This window comes from Notamacropus eugenii, chromosome 3 (assembly GCF_028372415.1).
Source record: "Notamacropus eugenii isolate mMacEug1 chromosome 3, mMacEug1.pri_v2, whole genome shotgun sequence".
Classification (NCBI taxonomy): domain Eukaryota; kingdom Metazoa; phylum Chordata; class Mammalia; order Diprotodontia; family Macropodidae; genus Notamacropus; species Notamacropus eugenii.
The window spans coordinates 351,682,336-351,704,103 of record NC_092874.1 but is presented as its reverse complement, the minus strand read 5'-3'; the positions used below and the strand labels follow the sequence as shown (position 1 = coordinate 351,704,103).

At 35.1% G+C, this 21,768-nt stretch overlaps 1 protein-coding gene across 1 annotated transcript in view; it reads left to right on the top strand.

The window, feature by feature from the left end:
* The window catches only part of MAN2A1 (mannosidase alpha class 2A member 1), a 221,211-nt gene that overhangs the window by 45,491 nt on the left and 153,952 nt on the right, over positions 1 to 21,768 (top strand). Inside the window, exons 2-3 of the mRNA XM_072597247.1 lie at positions 1,533 to 1,796; positions 4,313 to 4,457. Of these exons, the coding sequence (XP_072453348.1) occupies positions 1,533 to 1,796; positions 4,313 to 4,457 (409 nt within the window). The remainder of the gene's footprint in view (positions 1 to 1,532; positions 1,797 to 4,312; positions 4,458 to 21,768) is intronic.

Here is a 21,768-nt window from a genome sequence, read left to right as displayed (position 1 = left end):
TGCCAAGGTAAGTGAACTTATCCACAGCATACCAGATTTCTCTATTTGCTGTTCCATGTATGGAAAGTGTGGTACTGACTGGTAAAAAACCTGTTTTCTTGATGATGTTAGGCCAAAATTAGCACAAGCAGCAGAGAATCAGTACACACTTTGTTGAATCTCTGCCTCAGAGGATGCATTGAGTGCACAATCATTTGTGAACCAGAACATCCTGGACCAACTCTCCCTCCACTTTAGTCTTGGCTTGTAGCCTTTTCAAGTTAAATAATTTACTGTCAGCGTGGTAGCTGTTCATGGTGTGTTTTCATCCTTGTTGAAGGCATCTGACAATGTAAAGTCCTGTACTCAGCTGACAGAGAACTGATTAATGTTGAAAACAGTTGAATTCCATTTCGTCTGGTTGAGGTCTGCTCAGTGTCAGTAGAAGTGCACGTAGATTGCTAGTCCCAAAAGCACTCTTGTAGAGATGTCACAACACACAGATTAAAGGGTATTGAGATGCAGATTTCTCTCCCTCCTGGCCCAAGGGATGCACTGATTACCAACGGCCTTTTTCTGTTCTAAGGGCCAATGAGGCAGGCTGTCTAGTAGTTCTGGCGTATCTCTGGCTTTCTTTTTCTTTGGCGTGCCTGCTGTTCTGTCACTTGTAATCTTAATGGCTGCTGCCTGTACTTTTCTTTACTATGTTTTTCTCATAATTAAGTATCACTTTTGTCCTTAGCAAGTCTTCTAAATGGTCTTTGGGTGGACTGTTGAATTATTATTATAATATTATTATTAGACTGTTTAAACAAAATAGGTGACATGGGGTGGGACGAGGAGCAGATAAAAGTGACCTCTGGATTTCGAGCTCTCTTGGATGTTTTGAGTGTCTTCTTTGCTTTTAAACATGTGCCAAGGCTTGTGCTTCTCAAGAGTCACGTTGTTCTCGAAATGTGACGTTGATTAATAGCGATGTTGTAATATTATAAAGCCGAACATAAACTGTTTGGATGGCCAAATGATGAGCATTTATCGGCACCGCTATTGCTTTTCTTTATGTGGGTAGTTAAAGCTGTACTGAACTTTGTGATCCATAGTTGATCCTACTGAGGGATGGAAGGCTAGAAGCAGTTTTTGTATTCTTTGCAACTATATATTAGAAGCAATTGTTTCAATTTTTAATTTTTTTCTGTGTGTTTTTAGTAATTTAATCCAAGAAAGCTTTCCGTAGGACTCCAGACTATGAAATATTAGGTTAATACTGGATGTAACACATCCAGTTTGGGGATTTCCTAATAATTAAATCTTGAATGCTTCAGGCCTTTTGTTGTGTGCTATAATTATCATAAAAGTGATTCCAACTGTGGTAATTATTTTATGCTGTGAATGGTGTGCATAAATTTCTTTTTTTTTTGCCTCCTGCCAGCTGTTTCTGTTCTCCTAATTCTTCCTGGTATTAAAGTGCTGTGGAATTTGATCAGACATTGAAGGAAAGAAAAAAGCGTCTAAACAGAAGAATAATAGTTTCTGTGCACTTTATTTTATTGCAGGCCCAGCTTTCAATATTGCAAGAAAAAATAGACCATTTAGAGCGTTTGCTGGCAGAAAACAATGAAATCATTTCAAACATTAGAGACTCTGTCATCAATTTGAGTGAATCTGTGAAGGACGATCAGAAAAGCTCACACGGTATTAACAATACCAGTCATAGATCCATCTCTGATCTTGTGCCATCTGCTCTAATACCTTTTCCGAATGAAGCTGAGGACTGTTCATTTGCTTCAGAGAGCGGAAAACAGAATTCCGACGTACAGGTAATGCACATGAGGAAATAAGTCTTGTCTTTCTTGCTTTTTCAGAACGTCTTAGCTCTGTTACTGTTTGACATCAGTCTTATTTTCTCCTCTTTACCCTCAAAATAATACTCTTCTGAATTGCTTTTCACATGTTGTGTTTTTTAGTGAAGGCCTTTTTCTAGAAGCATTACTCATGAATTTTAGAATGTTTGAAAATAGCAACACCGGCAAATTGTCTGATATTTGTCTCCTTGCCTTCTTTTTAAAGGTTACTGTATCTTATTCAAGATGTTTGCTCTTTGTGATTTTGATACAAATCATCATTGCAGATCTTTGAATTTTCTGCATATACCTTATTGTTAATGATTTTTACTTTTTGCTTTAACATGGTTTTAGTTGTACAAAAATACTTTTGCTGTGTTGATTAGTTTTCTGTTTTTGTCACCTGTATAAATAGGATGATGAAAAATTAATATAAATATATGGTCAAACCTTATTTATGTCAATTTAAAATTTTTTCCTATGAATTTTTCCATATGGTAGATTGTATTGAACCTGTGACATACTAGGTTCAGTGAAAAAAAAATAGATTATATTGGAAGCTTAGAGTATTTCTCAACACTGAAACCCACATTCAGTTGTGTTGAATTACAGTCCCATCAACGTGTAGATATATCAACTATTCCATGCCTAATTGTCTGATGTAGTTAGTTTTATTTGTCCTTAAATTGGCAATAGAAATCTAACAAATGTACTGAATATATTGCTAATCTTTAGTGTCTGAGTTACAGTTGTGCTTTTTGGATCTGTTCTGTTTTTTCCACTTTACTGTATGTATGATTGGCCCACCTCTTTATCTGCTTTTACATGTCCTTAATTTCTTTCATGCCATTGCTTACAAAAAAGTCATCTTTAGTAAGGTGCTGCAACTTCCTTATAGCCAACATGTGTTTCCATTGCTTTTTGAGTTATTTGTTGTGATTCTTTTTTTAATTAAAAAGTTTTTTAAAATAAAATTCTGTAGTGGTTTGCCATTTTCTTCTCCAGCTCATTTAACTGATGAGGAACTTGAGACAAATAGGGTTAAGTGCCTTGCCCAGGGTCACACAGCTAATAAGTGTCTGAGGCCTGATTTGAACTCAGAAAGATGAGCCCTCCCAACTCTAGGTATGGCATTCTATTTACTGCATCACCTAGCTGTCCCTCTTGTTGTAATTCTAATGAGATTAATATGTTTGTTCATAGTTTTAAAGTATTGCTGGAAAAATATTGATGTTAAGACTTGGGCTTTTGAGGCAGCAAGTAATTTAAGATTGTTGAAAGCACTGTGAAATTTCCCAAAACATCTCTTTCTACTCAGTTCCAGGCCCACCTAATTTTACGTTTTCATAGGTCCTATATAAGATAGATGTATTGCTGAGTAAGTCGTATTCTGAAGAAATGTGTTTTTATCTACTTTTTTTCCCCCTCTCCTTTAAATAAATGGTTAAATCAGTTTTTTGCATTGTTATATTATGTGTAATCCTTAGTACCATGGAATGTTCTTGGGTTGTAATTAGTATCATATGATCTGGCAATAGGAGCTATACTTTGCACAGGGCATCTTTCATGATGATGGTGAATTTTAGAGAAATTATAATGTGCAAAAACTGTCCTTTAAATGAGACATTTGATTTTTTTCTAGCTTGCTGTTAGTTTACACTGATTTTTAGTAAGAAAGATTCCATCAGTTACTGTGTGACCTGAGCAAGTCCCTTTAACCTCTGGGCCTCAGTCTTCTCATACGTAGAGGTTGGGCTCGACCTTGAAGAATTCTTTCCAGCTTTAAATATTGGATCTCATAATCAAGATGAAAACTTCTATTCTTTACTTAATAAACATCAAATAAAATTAATACCTCCACATAAAATAGAATAAGGAAAAACGAGTTGTACGTGAAACCACAAATCTGTTATGTGCAGTTTGCTTTTTCTTTTAAGTGTGTAATAAATTCAGCATGTTTCTTTCAGTGTTCTGCTTGTCTGTCTTTAAAAGGAAAACTTAATAACAGGTAGGGAATTTTTGATGTATGTAGGTAACTTCTTTCAAAATAGTTCTCTATGACAGTGAGTATTTAGTTGCATAAGGATAAGTTGATTTATTTCCTCAGAATATCTATTGGTAGTTGGTTTCATGAATGGCGTACCTGGAAATATTCATGACTGTTGGCCAAACTTCTGGTGATGTATTTCTAAAGTTAGATTGTCACTTGGGCATCAGATATCTATGATCCTTTGCAGGACTATCTACCTAGACTTCAAAAATGTGGGATCACAGTGAGGAAAAAGCCTAGAATATTAGTGATGGGATAAAATCATATATGCATTGAATTATCTAACATTTGTTATCTTTTAGAATACTTTGCTTTTTTATATTTTTTTCTTATAAAATTAGATGAATAATATTCTTGAATATTAACGGTCACAGTTGACATTGGGTAAATAATGTTTTTACACTAAGTAAAACTCACATTGAACTTTTTTTTTTATTTATAGATGTTGAATGTTTATAACCTTCTTCCATTTGACAATCCAGATGGAGGAGTTTGGAAGCAAGGATTTGACATTACATATGAAAATAATGAATGGGACAGTGAGCCCCTTCAAGTATTTGTTGTGCCTCATTCACATAATGACCCAGGTAAAATTTTCACATTAAAAAGGTGGTAAGATTTTGTCATTTCTAGTTGTTGAAACATTTAAAAGTATAGACATTTTGAATGAAAAATTGTGCTATACCTTTCTTACTGAAATTCTCAAACACTGATTCTTAATTATCTCAATTTGGATAAAATAATATTAAGTGAAACTATTAGATGAAAAAATCACTTAATTAGATAGCTGATAGATTTTGATGATATCTCAATTTCTTTAAATTAAATTTTATTTCTTTTGTTACATTTTAAGTTGTGAACTGTCTTCCTCCTTCCCTCCTCACCCCTCACTAAAGAAGGCCACCATTTGAGATTTAGAAATCTATGTTAAGCCATATTATACATGCTTCTGTTCATCATTTCTTTCTCTGGAGATGGAGGATGTCTTCCTTCGTAGGTCCTTTATAGTCGATTTCAGTATTTACAGTATTCAGAATAACTTGGTTCTTCACACTTAGTCTCTGAACAATCTTGTTCTTTCTGCATACAATGTTTTCTTGGCTCTGCTCCCTTCACGTTTCATTATTTCATGCAGGTTCTTTACATATACAACACATTAGTGTTCCATCACAGTCATATACCACGGCTTGTTTAGTCATTCCTCGATTGAGGGGCATTCCCCCAATTTCTGGTTCTTTGCCACCACAAAGAGAGCTGCTATAAATATTTTAGAATATAGAAGTATTTTTCCTTTTTCCTTGATCATCTTGGAAGACAGACCTAATACTGGTATTGCTGAGTCAAAGGACATACAGTTTTGTAACTCTTATGGCACAATTCCAGATCAGTTCACAGTTTCACCGAGAGTGAATTAGTGTCTCTAATTTTTCTACATCACCTCCAACATATGTCACTTACCCCTTCTATCATTTTAGCCAATCTGATAGCTGTGAGATAATATCTCAATATTGTCTTAATTTGCATTTCTAATCAGGAATGATGTGGAGATATATATAGTTTTGATTTCTTCTTTGAAAAGCTACATATTCATATCCTTTGACCATTTATCCATTGGGAAATGACTCATATTCTAGAAATTTGACAAAGATCTCTATATGTTTAAGATGTGAGACCTTTATCAGAGAAATTGTATATAAAAATTTTCCCCAGTTTTCTACTTCTAATCTTAGCTCTGTTGGTCTTATTGTACACAACCATGTTCTTCTAGTTTTCTTATGATACCCACCTTTTACATTGAGGCCATGTAACCATTTTGATTTTACCTTGGCAAATGGCATCTGCCAGAGCACTTTCTAGTTTCCCCACAATTTTTACCAAATAGTGTGTGTTCTTATCCCCAGTACTTAAATCTTTTCATTAAACACCAGGTTACTATGATCATTTATTACTGTGTGTTGTGTATCTCTCCTGCTCCATTGAGTCACCTTTTAATTCCTCTTTCTTAGCTGGTACTAATAGTTCTGATAATTCCTGCCTTATATGTAGTTTAGGATCTAGCACTCTTAAACCTTTTTTTCTTTTTCTTTTTCCATTAATTCCTTTGGTATTCTTGACCTTTTGTTCTTCCAAATGAATTTTGTTATTTTTTCTTGCTCTATAAAATAATTTGTTGGTAATTTTGTTAGGATAGCATTGAATAAGTAGATTAGTACAGTAGTCATTTTATTATATTGGCTTTTTCTACTCATAAATAATATTTCTCCAATTATTTTATTTTGACTTTATACTAAAAATATTTTGTAATTATGTTCATATACTTCCTAGGTTTGTTTTGGTAGGTATACTTTCCAGATATTTTATAATGTATACAGTTCTTTTAAATGGGGTATCTCTTAATGCAGGGTTTTAGTGGTGTATAGAAATACTGAGGATTTATGTGAATTTATTTTATGTCTTGCTACTTTACTGAAATTATTGTTTCCATTAACTTTTTAGTTGCGTCTTTAGGATTTTCCAAGTAGGTAATCAATCATATTGTCTGCAAAGAGAGATAGTTCGCTTTATTACCTCATTGCCCAGTCTTGATTCCTTCAATTTCCTTTTCTTCTCTTAGAGGTATTGCTAGCATTTCTAATACAATGCTGAATAAAACTGGTGATAAATGGGCAATCTTGTTTCACTCCTGATCTTATTGGGAAAGCTTCTAGCTTATCCCTGTTACAAATAGTGCTTGCTGAGGTTTTAGGTGGATGCTTATCATTTTAAGAAAAAATTTCTTTATACCTATGCTTTGAAGTATTTTTCGTAGTATTATATTTTATCAAAAGCTTTTTCTTCATCTGTAGTCGAAATCGTATGATTTTTGTTACTTTTGTTATTGATATAATCAATTATGTTAATAGTTTTCCTTATGTTAAAACCATCCTTGCATTTCTGGTATAAATCTTACTTGGTTCGTTACCACATACGTAATCTTTGTGATATATTGTGGTAGTCTTATGGCTAGTATTTTATTTCGACTTTCTGTATCCATATTGTCATACATCCACATGAAATTGTTCTATAATTTTCTATTTCTGTTTTTGCTCTTTCTGGTTTAGGTATGAGTATCATTTTTATTTCACATAAAGAGTTTGGTAGGACTCCTTCTTTGCCTGTTATTCTAAATGATTTAATATTGGAATTAATTGATCTTTAAATGTTTGGTAGAATTCACTTGTAAATCCATGTAGTCCCGATGCTTTTTTCTTAGGAAGCTGATTTATGGCTTATTAATTTTCTCTTTTTAAAATAGGCTTATTTAATTAATTCTATTTCTTCTTCTGTTAATTAAGCAGTTTATATTTTAGTAAATATTCTTCCATTTCACTTAAATTTACTGGCATATAATTGGGCAGAATAACTGTAACTGCTTTGATTTCATCTTCATTAGTGGTATATTAACCTTTTCATTTTTGATACTGGGATTTGGTTTTGTTTTTTTTATATTAACCGGTGGTTTATCAATTTTTTTTCATAAAACCATTTTCTAGTTTTATTTATTAATCCAATGGTTTTCTTTCAATTTTATTAATCTCACCTTTAATTTTTAGGATGTCATTTTGCTATTTAATGGGAACTTTTCAATTTGTTCTTTTTCTCTTCTTTTAATTGAAAACCCAGTTATTACATTCTTTCTCTATTTTATTGATGTAAGCATTTAGAGAGATAAATTTTCCTTTGATTGCTGTTTTTGCTGCATCTCTTAGGTTTTGATATGTTGTTTCATTGTTCTTTTTAGTGAAATTATTTATTGTTTCTATGATCTGTTCTTTAACCCACTCAATTATTTAGTCTTCAATCAATTTTGAATCTGTGTTTTCATAGTCCCTTATTGAATATAATTTTTATTGCATCATGGTCTGAAAAGGATGCATTTTATATTTCTGTTTTTCTACATTTCCCTATCAGGTTTTTATGTCCTCATTTATGTTAATTTCTGAAAAGGCACCATGGACCCCTGAGAAAAAGGTGCATTCCTTTCCGTTCTCATTCTGTTTTCCCTTCAGGTATTTGTCGTATCTAGCTTAACTAACAATCTTTTCATCTCCTTGACTTTTTAATTTGTTTTTAGATTTGTCTAGTTCTGAGAGGGGAAGATTTAAGTCCTTTGAAGTTTTGCTTTCTCATTTTCCCTGCAATTAATTTTGCTTTTCCTTTAAAAATGTGGATGATATTACTTTTGGTGCTTGTGGGTTTAGTATTGCTATTATTTCATTATCTGTGTTATTCTACTTTAATTATATACCTTTTATCATAATGTAATTTTTCCTATTTATCTCTTTAATTCTTTTTTAACTTTAACTTTGTCTGACATCGTGATTACTACCCTTGTTGTTTTTTGTATCAGCTGAAGCATGATAAATTGTACTGCAGCCCTTTATTTTTACTTTATGTGTATCGCTCATTTTAAAACGTTTTTCTTGCAAACAGCATATTTCGGAAATCTAGTTTTTGATCCATTTTGCTGCCATTTTCATTTTATGGATGAGAGTCCATCCCATTCACATTTCATGTGATGGTTACTAGTTGTGCATTTCTCTTCATCCTATTTTTTGTTACTATCTTTCTTGCTTTTTGCCCTGTCCCTCCTCAAACATCTAATTGACTTCTCGTTTTTTAAAAAATCATTTTATTTTTAATTTTTGGAATAAAACCAGCATTTTCATAACATGGTAGAATAAAAAGATGATTGTATATGAAACTATAAATCTGTTATTTACAACTTGCTATTTTAAATATGTAATTTGCCATGTGAATTTCTCTTTTTTTCCTTTTTGCTCCCTGCCCTCTCCCAAGAAATGGTCACCATTACACAAAAATACTTATACATGCATGCACATATATTATATATCTATAATTATTATGTTATATCTATATCTTCTGTACATTTGTACATTTTTCTTTTGGCCAGAAACCCTGAGGGTCTCCCCTTTCCGTTTTTTTTTTTTTTGTTTTTGATTAAAGGGGCCATCCCTTGGCTTCTTAAATATCCCTAATCACTGAATGGATGTTGCCTCAATCAGTGATAATTCCGAAAAATCTTAGCTTAAAAAGGCCAAGGTCTCTCACTACATCTTGGGCCATCTCTAATTGTCCTGATCTATATCAGGCCACTGGATCCAGATGGTTCTCCCTCACTTAAATCCAGGCTACTTTCAAGTCATGGCATCAGCTTCCTGATGGAGAATGAAGAACAAACTTACAACTATGATGTTTTTGTGAGTTTTCATCTTTGGACCCCTTTGGTTGTAGTGAGTGATGGATTTTGTTTTTTTCTGTTTCTGCTTTATCCTCTCAATCTAAAACTTTTTGGCAGTTTCCTTAATAATCTCTTGAATTATAGTGTCTGGAATGTTTTTTTAATCATAACTTTCTAGTAGTCTAACAATTCTTATTCTCCTTGATCTGTTCTTCAGGTCAATTGCTTTTCTAATGAGATGTTTCACATTTTTCTTCTATTTTTTTCATTCTTTTGATTTTGTTTTAGTCATTTATTTATTTATTTATCTATTTATTTATTTTTTTGGTGATTTATAGAGTCATTAGCTTCCCCTTGCTTAGTTCTAAATTTTTAAGATTTTTAAATTTTTTACTTGCTTAGGTAAGTTTTTTGCTCTTTTTCCAATTACTTGAATTTCTTTTCATAATTTTCTTGATTTTCTTCTATTACTTTTATTTTTTCCTTAATTTTTGCTCAACTTCTTTGATTTCCAAAGTCCTTTTTCCCAGAAACTCTTCTTTGTCTTGTGACTGTTTTGCTTTTTCCTTTGAGATAGAAGTACCTATTTTAACTTACAGATATTTTAAACTAAAAATTTTTAATATTTACTCAAGTAGATCCTTGACTCCATCAATGTAGATGTTCCCTCCAACAATGTAGATCATAATACATCTATTCCTTTCCTATGGTATGTGACTCTTGTCCACCTACTTCCACAAGTTCACCACAGTTGGTCCCAGTTAATGCGCTTAGGTGCCCTCCATGTTTATTTTGATATCATGAAATTAGCAATAGTTCGTAAAGACTATCTGCCTCTTAAGCCTCACTCTTACCACTCTACTAGCCTGTATTTCTTTGAAGGCTACATTAATTCTTATCCTTCTTTGGAATTTCTTATTTCTAAGCCTGCTTACTTCTACCATGTACCTTTCCAGTGGTAATGCTTATGTTTTAATTTTTGAAGACTGTAATGTTTCATTATTTGCTGCTATATAGAACTAGTAGAATATTGGTATTAGCAGGTAGAGCAAGATGGTGGAGTCGAAGGATGGACCTGTAGAAGCTCTCCTCCCATAGCCCATAAAATACCTGTAAATAAATGACTGTAAACAAATTTTAGAGCAGTAGAAGCCACAAAATGACAGAGTGAAAGAGATTTCCAGCCCAAAACAGCCTGGAAGGCCAACAGGAAAGGTCTATTGCACTGGAGTGCAGCCCAACCTTCACTGCGTTCAGGGCATGGAATCATGGGTAGCAGCTGCAGTTCCCATATTTCTCAACCCACAAAGGCCAGATGGCTTCAGGGGTCAGTAAGAAAGCTCTTTCACCTGAGTGAGAGGAGAGCAAGGTCCCAGCCCTGGCCCCTGGGCAGCAACAACATCCGCTTTTGAAGCCCTTGGCCTAAAGACTCTTGAGGAATCAAGCAGCTGATCTGGGTCTTAGCCCTGAATGGCAGTCCTGGGGTAAGGAAGAGTGCTGGTGTGGTGGAGCTGGTGGTGACTGTGGAGAGGGAATCCTACTTGCAGATCCTGGGCAGATAACGAGTGTTTGTTGTTGCTCACAGACCCAGGAGAGGAGTAAACTCCTCCCTTGATTGTGCCACTTTGGAGGAACTGAGAACTTACAGGTCCCTAGAGTATACCCTCCACTTGACAAAGGACTCAAAAGTCAAGGAACTGAAAGGGGAAAAAAAAAAGACTATAGAAGGTTACTTTCTTGGTGAACAGGTGTTTTCTTCCATCCTTTTGGATGAGGAAGGACAAAGCATATCATCAGAGGAAGCCATCAAAGTCAAGTCTTCTACATCCAAAACCTCCAAGAAAAATAAGCAGTGATCTCCGGCCATGGAAGAGCTCAAAAAGGATTTTGAAAATCAAGTAAGAGATGTGGAGGAAAAATTGGGAAAGGAAATGAGAGCAATGCAAGAAAATCATGAAAAGTGAATCAACAGCTTGCTAAAGGAGACCCAAAAAATGCTGAAGAAAATAAGACCTTTAAAAATAGACCAAACCAAATGGCAAAAAAAAGGTCCAAAAAGCCCGTGAGGAGAAGAATGCTTTAAAAAGCAGAATTGGCCACATGGAAAAGGAGGTTCAAAAGCTTGCTGAAGAAAATGGTTCTTTAAAAATTAGAATGAAACAGATGGAAACTAATGACTGTATGAGAAACCAAGAAATTACAAAACAAAACCAAAAGAATGGAAAAATAGAAGACAATGTGAAATATCTCATTGGAAAGACAACTGAACTGGAAAATAGATCCAGGAGAGATAATTTAAAAATTATCAAACCATGATCAAAACCATGATCAAAAAAAAGAAAGCCTAGACATCATCTTCCAAGAAATTACCAAGGTAAACTGCCCTGATATTCTAGACCGAGAGGGTGAAATAGAAATGGAGTGAATTTACAATCACTTCCTGAGAGAGACTCCAAAAGGAAAACTCCTGGGAATGTTGTAGCCAAATTCCAGAGTTCCCAGGTCAAGGAGAAAATATTACGAGAATCCAGAAAGAAGCAATTCAAGTACTGTGGAAATACAATCAGGATAACCCAGAATTTAGCAGCTTCTACACTAAAGAATCAATGTGCTTGGAATGTGAGGTGGGTGGGGAGTGGGGAGAGATGGGGAGAAAAATTTGAATTCGAATTCTTGTGGAAGTGAATGTTAAGAACTAAAAAATGAATAAATTATATATTAAAAAAAGAATATTGGTATTAAATAGATGGGCCACAAGTATCAGATTGAAGTTTGAAATTATAAAAAGGGCTTTATAATTTCTGAAACATAATCTAGTCCATTCTCTTACTCCTGTGTAAACTGGGTCCAATTCAATCTATTCCTACTGGCTGGCAGAGAGAGAGAGAGAGCACCAGTGTCTGCACACAGCAGGTGCTTAAGAAATGTTTATTGACTATGTATAAACATATGGAAAACTATGAGTATTAACGAATACAGATAGAGAAATTTCATTGTTGTCCATTTCATTCCATACCCTAATCTGGATAGTTGCCATTCTTCATATATTTGACTTTTCCTGTGCACAGTATTAAGTCAAGTTCTTTTGAGGAGACATGGAGCCTTTTCCAGGAAGCTCTGGAATGTTGTTAGGCCTAATGTAATCAGGACATCAGCATCCACAAACAGCATCTAGAGGACCTTACCATTTATAGGGAAATAGTTTTCAATTTAGAAATTGCTTTGGATCTCTAGGACAGTGGTAAATACTTCTCCCTCTTTTGTGTATTGTTTGATAATTAATAGTCTGAAGGGGTCTGTAGACTTATCTGTTATCTTTTAAAGAATTTTGCATTGTTTTGATAATAATTTGGAAATGTCTTTTTGATTCCATTTTGCTCCAACAAAATACGAACATGCTTTTTTAAACAGTGTAGTCAGCCCACACAAAACAGAGTGAAGTATTATATTACCTACATCTTTCAAGTAGTGGTGATGCTGTAAAGATTGTGGAATAGAGCTGCTTCCACACAAGTACCAAATTGATATTCTTAAAGCATAAAACGGTGTCAGCATCAAAAAGCTGCAGTGACTCTTTCTTGTTTCCAGATAAAATACAGACTCTTCTCCTCTAGTCTCCTTTTCTGGCTTATTGCACACTCTTTTTAGTTTGTCTCCTTTGTGTTGAGTCTCTCCCCTTCCAGTCTACCCACCTTATAGATTCCCAAGTGATATTCCTGAAATACCAGTTTGACCGTGTCACTTTGACCTTATTCAGTGGCTTTCTATTACCTCTAGGATAAATATAGACTCTGCTCTTTGACATTTAAAGCCCTTCACAGCCTAACTTTTTATATATTACTTCTCCCTTCTCTTCACCCCACATGTCTTGTCACTAATCCAGACTGGTCTTCTTGCAGTTCCTTACACAAGACTTCCCATTTCCCATCTCTGTGCCTTTACACATGTTTTCTCTCATGCCAGGAATATGTTCCCTTCTCCTCACCACTTAACGCTCCCTAGTTTTTCCTCAAAGTTTAGTTCAAGTATCACCTTCTGTGTGATACCTATACTGATCCTTTCCAGCTGCTCGTTGCCAAGGTTATTTCATATTTATTTTTAAATCTCTTTTTGCATATTGTCTTCCTTAATAGAATGTTAGCTGTTTGAGGTCAGGGACATTTTCTTTTTTGTCTTTGCATGCCCAAGAAAAGGTCTTGTTGGCTGCTTAATAAATATTTGATTGATTGATATTAAATCTAGACGTCTATATTATGTTAAAAGAGCTTTAGCACTGTCACTTTTCTCACCTAAATTTTGGCCACCCTTCACTAGTCTGCAAAATAGATTATGAAGTCAACAAATTTGCTTACTTTTCTTCCCCTTTATGTTCTTATTTGACATTTTTACCTTTACCAAAGTATCCTTGGAATGTTGTTATGGTGTAGAGGAAAAGAGCACTGGATTTAGAGTCAGAGGCCCTGGGTTGGAATCCTAGTTCTAGGACTTAAACTTTGTCACTGGTCAAGTCACTCAACATTTCTGGGCTCCAGCTGCTTGTCTGTAAAATGATGAATTTGGAGTGCATGACACAGAATCACTTTCCTTTAAGGTTACTTTAAGTTGTAAACCTGTGAACTTCTCATTTCTAATAATTCATGGCTCGCCTCTAGCATCCTGTTTAAAACTTCCCTCTTTCTGGAAACCTTGAACGTAATTTCTGTTTGCTCAGTTATAATTAATTTTAATTTTGTTGAGGGTGAGGTACTGGAGAAGGTTCCTTAGTCTAGTGAAATAAACTGGAAACTTAAATTGAAGTTCCAGCCTGAGCACTTAATACTTTTGTTATTATTGGCAAGTTATAGAATGTCAGTGAACCTCAGTTTACCTCATTTGTGAACTGGACACAATAGTGCACAGTTCTTTAACAAATTTGTTTAGAGGAAACTTTTGGTGCTATATATATATACATATATATATATATATATATATACATATATACATATATATATATATATATACATATATATATATATATAATATGTAAAACCATAGTAGAGTTATAGATTGATAGACTTTTACAGTTATCAAGGACCTGAATAATCTAATTGAACCCTGCTATTTATAGATAGGGAAACTGAGGCAAGGGAGTGTTATGTTTCTATTTTGCTTTTGTAAAAGTAGTTACATTTCCCCATAAAAAGCCTTGCTTAGTTTCATAACATTTTTTGGGGGGGGGAGGGAGAAATATAAAAATAAATAAAAAGTCTTCTTGAGGAATAATTAGTAGAAACTAATTTTTTAAGCTAAAAGTAATTTTCCTATCAAAATCCAAAGGAAAATCATTATTTGACCTTTCTTAATAATTTTAATGCTATATAGAAATGGGAAAATCCTTCCATGAAAATTTGAGCCATTATTAAGTTCATAAGAAGGCTTTGGCATTAAAAATATTATCAAAATGTTTATAAATTTTTACATAATATCATGAAACAAAGGGATATACTTAGGCATTTACTTTATAAATGAGATGTATAGAGATTTTTTTTTCATTTCAAAGAGTAGCATTTTAAACCAAGTTTTTTATGTCTGTTTTAATATTGGAATCCTTTCCTTTTTAGATAGGCATTTTTCATGTCTGAGATCTCTAAATTTCCTACTCTATTACTTAAAATGTGTCTGTTTTTATCAGTGAACACATCTTTATCTCATAGGTTATTTCATAGCAGGGAAATTTTTAGGTCATTTTTTGATTCAAGTTAATGCTTTAATTTTCTCATAATTTAAATACCTTCCTTTCTGACTAGATTTGTTAAGATTTTATTAGGCTAACTATATCCTCATTTTCATGATATTAAGACAAAACTTGGAAGTAAGTTTTGAGTGAAAATGGTAATATTGTTTATTATTACCTTTTGAAGCTTTAAAACAATCTGCAAAATTGAAAGCTAGTTGTTTGATATATTCATGTTGCATTTAATAAGCTAAAGTACAATTATAGTACCTTTTGTATGTTTAGTCTTAATTTTTCACAGTGTGATAAGTAAAGAGCTAAAATACTAACCTTTCATTAAAGAAAGGACAGTGTGCGCATTGTAGATAAGCTATTCATAAGTTGGTATTTGTGTACTTTTATACAAATTGTGAAATGATTGTTTATATGCGCTATGACTATGAATTAATGTTGCCGAGTTTTGTAATGTAGCTATCTCATGATGTATGCATATTTTGAGAAATAGCAGATTGTCTTTAGTTATTTACTTGAAAGGTGAAAGTAACAATTTTTCTCCTTACGTATCAATTTGGTTGACGAGGTTATGGTACTGAAGTAATATTAATCAGCGAAACACATATTTAAGTATGTGTTATGTATACGTTGTGCTGACAATACAAAGTCGAAAAATACAGTGCCTGCCCTCTGTTTGCAGTCTACTGGTTCATAGTCATTTATTTATTATTTTATACAAAAGAATAACATCTGGGAACTTGTTTGCATAAGATTTATTAAGAATGCTTAGTGTTAATCATAGCCTAATTTTATTTCAGAAGTTACTTTTCAAATTAAATTGTAGGCTAAAATATTCAGAATCAGTGTGGTGTGGTAGGTGTGTGGTTTAGGAGCAAAAAAAAATGAGTTTCCTCATATACTTAAAATATTTAGTAACTACATGAATTGCTAATTAATTACTGGAATTATTAATTTTGATTAAGGCATTAAGACCACAAGGGTGCAGTAGGGGGCAGACACACTTAGTTCTTTGGATATTCGCTGGGAAAAGCTAGGACAGCAACACGTGGGGAGTAATGCTTCAGTCACACTTTCAATAAGGCACAGAGAATACAGAGACAGAAGGCACAGAGAATACGGGGGGAGGGGGGGTGGTGGAGATGATGTGGGGATAGAGGGAAGCAGGCAGCGTGGGGAAGAGAAAGGGAGGAAGACAGAATTGGGAGCACTTGGGCAGTGTGGACCTATAGAGATAGAGGGATGCTCAGGCAGCAGGAATTGGGATCTCATTTTTATAGGGTTTTGTAGGGGACAGCTCTTATCAGTGCCACTTTGGGGCTAGTTCCTTACATATCCACATCACTGCTATTCTGCTGGAATTACACAGCCCATGGGCCGTTAGCAGGACAAAAGGGCCCTTACACGAGGGCCTGCCGGGCTTCCCTTAATGTAGCAGTCTCAGAATGTGCCTTTCACTTAGCAGGTAACTGTTACATTCTTTATTTAATTTATGGAACAGTCTACAGGTGACTTCTAGGCTCCTCTTTACACACTTACTCCCTGCTATTGACTACTTATAAATTTATTTATACTAACTAGAACTAGGGGGGAAAGGAATGGGAGACAGACCAGAACAAAATCCTGTTTTATTACACCATGGAACATAGTCTAATTGCTTAACCCCTGAATCTCAGTTTCTTCATCTCAGAGTGGAAATAATATTTACGCTATTGACCATCCAGGATTGTTTAAAGTTATTGATGAACGCATTAGTTCAGTTTTGAATCAATGATCCTCTCGATACGGGTAGTCCCTCTCTTGATACAGATTACTTTCTCATTCAGTGTGATTGTCTGTCATCTGCCATAAAGCCTCTGTAGAGGATCTATCAAATACCCTGGAATCTCTTCTCTGATTAAAATAAAATCATGGCTACCAGTGTAATACATAACCTAAGTACCTATATTTCTCAGTTTTATATTCCCTTAATAATTTCTCAGGTACTAGCTCACTTCCACAAACATGTATCTTTTCCTGTTTCCCTTTTATTTGTAATTTTGACTCTGACATTGTAATATTCCATAATTCACAGCCATATAGTATCACAGTATATGAATGTTAAAAGTGGTATATTAATGTTAAAAGAATATGTTGTGTTATCAGCTTGAGGTCATTTAAGTTGCTTTCCACTTTGGGGGATGACCAAGATAGTGTAATTGCAAGAAGTACAGTTGAGGTTTCCCTGACATCTCTTCCACAGAGATCTGGAATACTCATTAGACTGAATCCTTATTAAACAGATAAATCCAAGAAAAAAGTTACAGTGAGTAATTTTTCTTCTCCAGGATCTGTGGACCTTAGGGACAGGATCTAGTGCAGATCCTTTTATTACATGAACTAAAAAGGGCAGGCTGTACAACATGGCAAAAAGAGAACCCAGTTCCACACAAAGCTGGTCCAAAACTTGTGCAGGATTCAAAAATAGGTGCCTGTTGGAAACTCTAGGGATCCGTCCCCAGTTCTGGGTCACAGATGCAGTGTGACCCTGGGAGTTCTCGTACCTATAGGTAATGTGTTAAAAGTCATGGACCATTGGCTGTATAACGAGCAAGGAGCAAATTCAGAAGCAAGCAGAAGATGTTTGCTTCTGATTGCAGGTGTAGAGCAGGTTTTTTAGTTCTATCCTATACCCCAATCTGAAGCCTATCTGAGTAACCAGTTCAGGAATCCCAGACCAAAGGGGAGCCTTTGACTCTGAACCAGCAGTGCTTTCCTGTTCGCTTGTAGTCTCTCAGTTCAGCCAACAGTCTACTGGAACTGCAACAGGGAAAGCCTAGAGGTGTTTTGCTTAGATGCCAAATTTGAGTCACAATCTTGCAGAGATCAGATCAGGAGGGCAGGAATCAGATTTTGCTTTGAATCAGACTGCTTTGGGAGAAGTGAAAGCTTGCAAGTCCCTAGCCTGAGCTGTCCCTGTGATCCTAGAGTTGCATGACACTTAACATCCCAAGAAAATAACAACAGAATCAGTCCAGACATTCCCTTCAGAAATGTCTATAGCCTGGACTTAACTCGAAGTCTGAAATTAGGAAGTAGATTGGAAGAACGAGCACACGAAGACTCCCTCTACAGGAAGCTGTTGGGTGACAGGAATGTCCATGACACAAACTCGGAAGCACAAATTGACTACAAGACGTCCACGAGCAAAGTCTCAAAGTAAAACGACTAGAATTCCTGGAAGAGATGAAGCAAGTTTTAAAAAGAGCTTAAAAGGAAACAAAGATGATAGGAAAAAATTGGAAGAGAAATCAATGAGCTCTGGAGAAAGAAAGAATTGTAAAGAACATTGGCACAAGAAGTACAAAACCTTATTGAAGCCACAGACTTTCTGAAATTTAGAGTAGAGCAAAGAGACACTAATGATTTTCAAAAGACTAGAAATAGTAAAAGAAAGTCAAAATACCGACAACGAAAGGTCATAGCAAAGACAGCAGACCTGGAAAACAGATCAAGCAGGGAGCATTTAAAGATCATTCAACTATTTGAACATTGTGTGTAAAAAATTAACCTGGACATTGTTTCAAGAAATCTTCAAGTTTCCTTAACCCCCAAAAATCTGTTTCCAAGTCCTATCAGCTCTAATTTTTTATAGCAGCTTTTTTATGTGCCCACTTTTCTTCTCTCACACTGCTAACAACATGGTACAGGTTGATTGCATCGTATCTGGACTGTTAGAATAGCTTTGTGATTTATCTCCCTGCCCTTTGTTTCTCCCTCATCCATTCCATCTTCTACTTAGCTGTCCAAGTGATCTTAAACTGCAGGTCTGCTCTTGCCACCACTCTATTCAATAAACTCCAGTGGTTCCTTCTTGCCTTCAGGATCAAATGTAAAATACTCTGGAATTTTAATTTAGAGCTCTCTGTAACCTGGCTGCTTTCTCTGTCTTTGCAGTCTTCCATCTCAGCACCATGACCCGCCCTCCTGGTTCCTGCCCCTTCCTATAACTCTGCAGTCCAGTGACCTTGGCCTCTTTTCTGTTTCTTGCACATGACCCTTCATCTCTTGATTTGGGGCATTTTCAAAGACTCTCTCATCCTTGGAAATTCCCTCCCTCCTCATCTCTGCCCCTGCTTTCTTTGACTTCCTGCAGGTCTCAGCTAAATTCTCATCTTCTATAAGAAGTCTTTCCTGATCCTCTATAATACTAGTGTTTTCCTGATATTTATTATCTCCCATTTATCCTGTATGTATATCTTGTTTGCACGTAGTTGTTTCCATGTTTTCTTTCCCATCAGATTGTGTGCTCTTTGCCACCTGACCTTTTCTTCTTCTTCTGCATATCCCCAACACTTGGCACAGTCCCTGTAACAGTAGGCAGTTAAATGTGTGTTTGCTTATGGACCTTGTTCCTGTTGCCCTGGATCTTCTGTCTGACTCTATATGCCTCTGTTCTGGGCTGGGAAGAGGCTGCTTCTGTGGTGGGTAGCTGTCTTACTTCCTGTGGACTTCTGGCTGACTTTCTATAGGTTTCTGTGTGGAAATAGTGAATAAATTACTGTACATTTCTTATATTTCCTGGTCAGTATTTGGCCTGTTGCTGTATATTTTCTTTCCTAGAGTAGGTGTGGGCGACCTGATCTTCCACTTTACTGAATCCAAGTCATGCTTTGCCATTGAAGTCCCTCCTGTCTTGGACCTGGACCCTCTTTTCTCTCTCTCTCTCTATATATTTCTCTATATATTATTTTGCTTGCTGACTTCATCAGTTCTCTTGGACTCAATTTGCCATAGTGCAGATGATAGAGTCCTTAACTTGAGTTCCAGCCACATGTTATAAACTACTTTTTGGACAAATTGAACTGAATGTCACAAATGCATATTGAATTAAACATATTCAAAATCGAACTAACTCATCATTGTTTTCCCCAAACCCTTCCCTTTTCTGAACTTCTTTATTAAACAGGTGGTGTAGTGTATATGGATAGAGTACTTGAGCTGGAGTCAGGAAGACCCAGATTCATATCCTACTTCAAACACCAACTATGACTATAAGTTGATTAACCTTTCTCTGCCTCATATAACTTTTAAGTAAATTGGGGAGAATATTCATTCATTTTTCAGTCATGTCCAACTCTTTGTGACCCTCTCTGGGGTTTTCTTGGCAAAGAGTGGTTTGCCATTTCCTTCTCCAGCTCATTTGATAGATGAGGGAACTGAGGCAAACGTTAAGTGACTTGTCCAGGGTTACACAGCTAGTAAGTGCCTGAGGCCAGATTTGAACTCTGGAAGATGTCTTTCTAACTTCCGACTAGGCACTGTATCTGCTGTACACTTAGCTGCCCTAAAGTGGGTATAATAATAGCAGCTATTTTCCAGAGGTGTTACAATGACAAAATGAGAATATATGTAAAGTGCTTTGCATACCATAAATCCCTGTAGATATTAATCCGTATTATTAATGACAAGGGCACATCATCTTCCCAGTGACCCAGGTTTCCAGTGTTAACTGTCATTCTCTACTTTCACCCTCATTTTCCCCATATATTTATCTGTTGTAGGGGCTAGATGATACATCTAGTAGGGTGGCACAGTGGAGAGAGCACCAGACCTTGAGTCAGGAAGCTTTATCTTCTTGAGTTTGACTCTGCCCTCAGACACCAGTTCTGTGAATCTTGGCAAGTCACTTAACCCTCTTTGCCTCAGTTTCCTCATCTGTAAAATGAGCTGAGAGGGAAATGACAAACTACTCCAGTATCTTTGCCAAGAAAACTCCAAATGGGGTCACAAGTTGGACATGACTGAAAAACAAAAATGAGTAACGTGTCGTTGTTTCTGCCTTCACAGTATCTCTTGTTTTCATATACCTTTCCTCTTACTGTAGGACCCTTCAGTCTCTTCTCACTCCAATTCATACTCACCTCAGTTGCCAAAATGGTTTTTCTGTATGAAATTCATGTTCCATGGTAGAATAATTTGGTTAAGGTATTTTGGGAAGATACTGCTAATTCTTTGTACTGTTAGGTTAATCATTTTCTACCAGTGCTAAGAAGGAACATAAACCCAAATAAACCGTAGTTTGAACACTGGTCAAGAATCGTCAAGAATTGGTCAAGAACATTCAGTTCTTTTCACAAAGTAGCACCTTTTGCATTGGCTCTTTTAAATAGAGAATTGCAATTTTATACTAATTTCTTTTAAAAAGTCTATTCCAAATCAAAGATTTTGGATTATGCTGTGGTGTAGGATCAATAAAAGATAATTTGTTTTTTAGTCTACATAAAAAAGTAGATGAGGCTATTAATGTCATTTACAGACTAGTGTCATAGTTGAAAAAATCTGTTTCATATATATTGGAAATATGTGCTGCATAGTGAAATATGTTTGAAATGTTTGACTTTTGAAGAGCAAATATGTTGAAGGTAAAGTGAATTAATCATTGGGTTTTATTCTTTGTTGAGAATTTTCACAAACCATTCTCTGAAAAGGACTTAGTTAATTAAAAATTATAACTTAGGTAAATATAATGTCTATATTTTGAAAGGATTACCCCTACAGTAGAGAAAAGCACAAAATTATGCTGCCGTTTAGCTTTTGCTTTTCAGCTGCCTTAGGACTTCCTCCTGTATTCTCTTTATATTGCTCTATTTTGATCTCATTTTTAATTGAATTCATGTTTAATTCAGTGCTTAGTTTAATTTGAATTCATGGTTGATTTGTTTTAATATTTAATTATACTATTAAGGAACCCAATGGTAAAAGAATTTAGAGATTACTTTTGATGTATGTAGAAAATTTTTTGTGAGTTTTGTGAGGAGCAAAGTGGTTTTTTAAAAAGTTATAATGGAAATTTAATGGGATTAGAAGACTGAACCAAATAGTACAAAACCACATTTGGAATAAATCAGTTTAACTCTTTCCATTTAGAAAAATCTTGATTCAAGAAGAA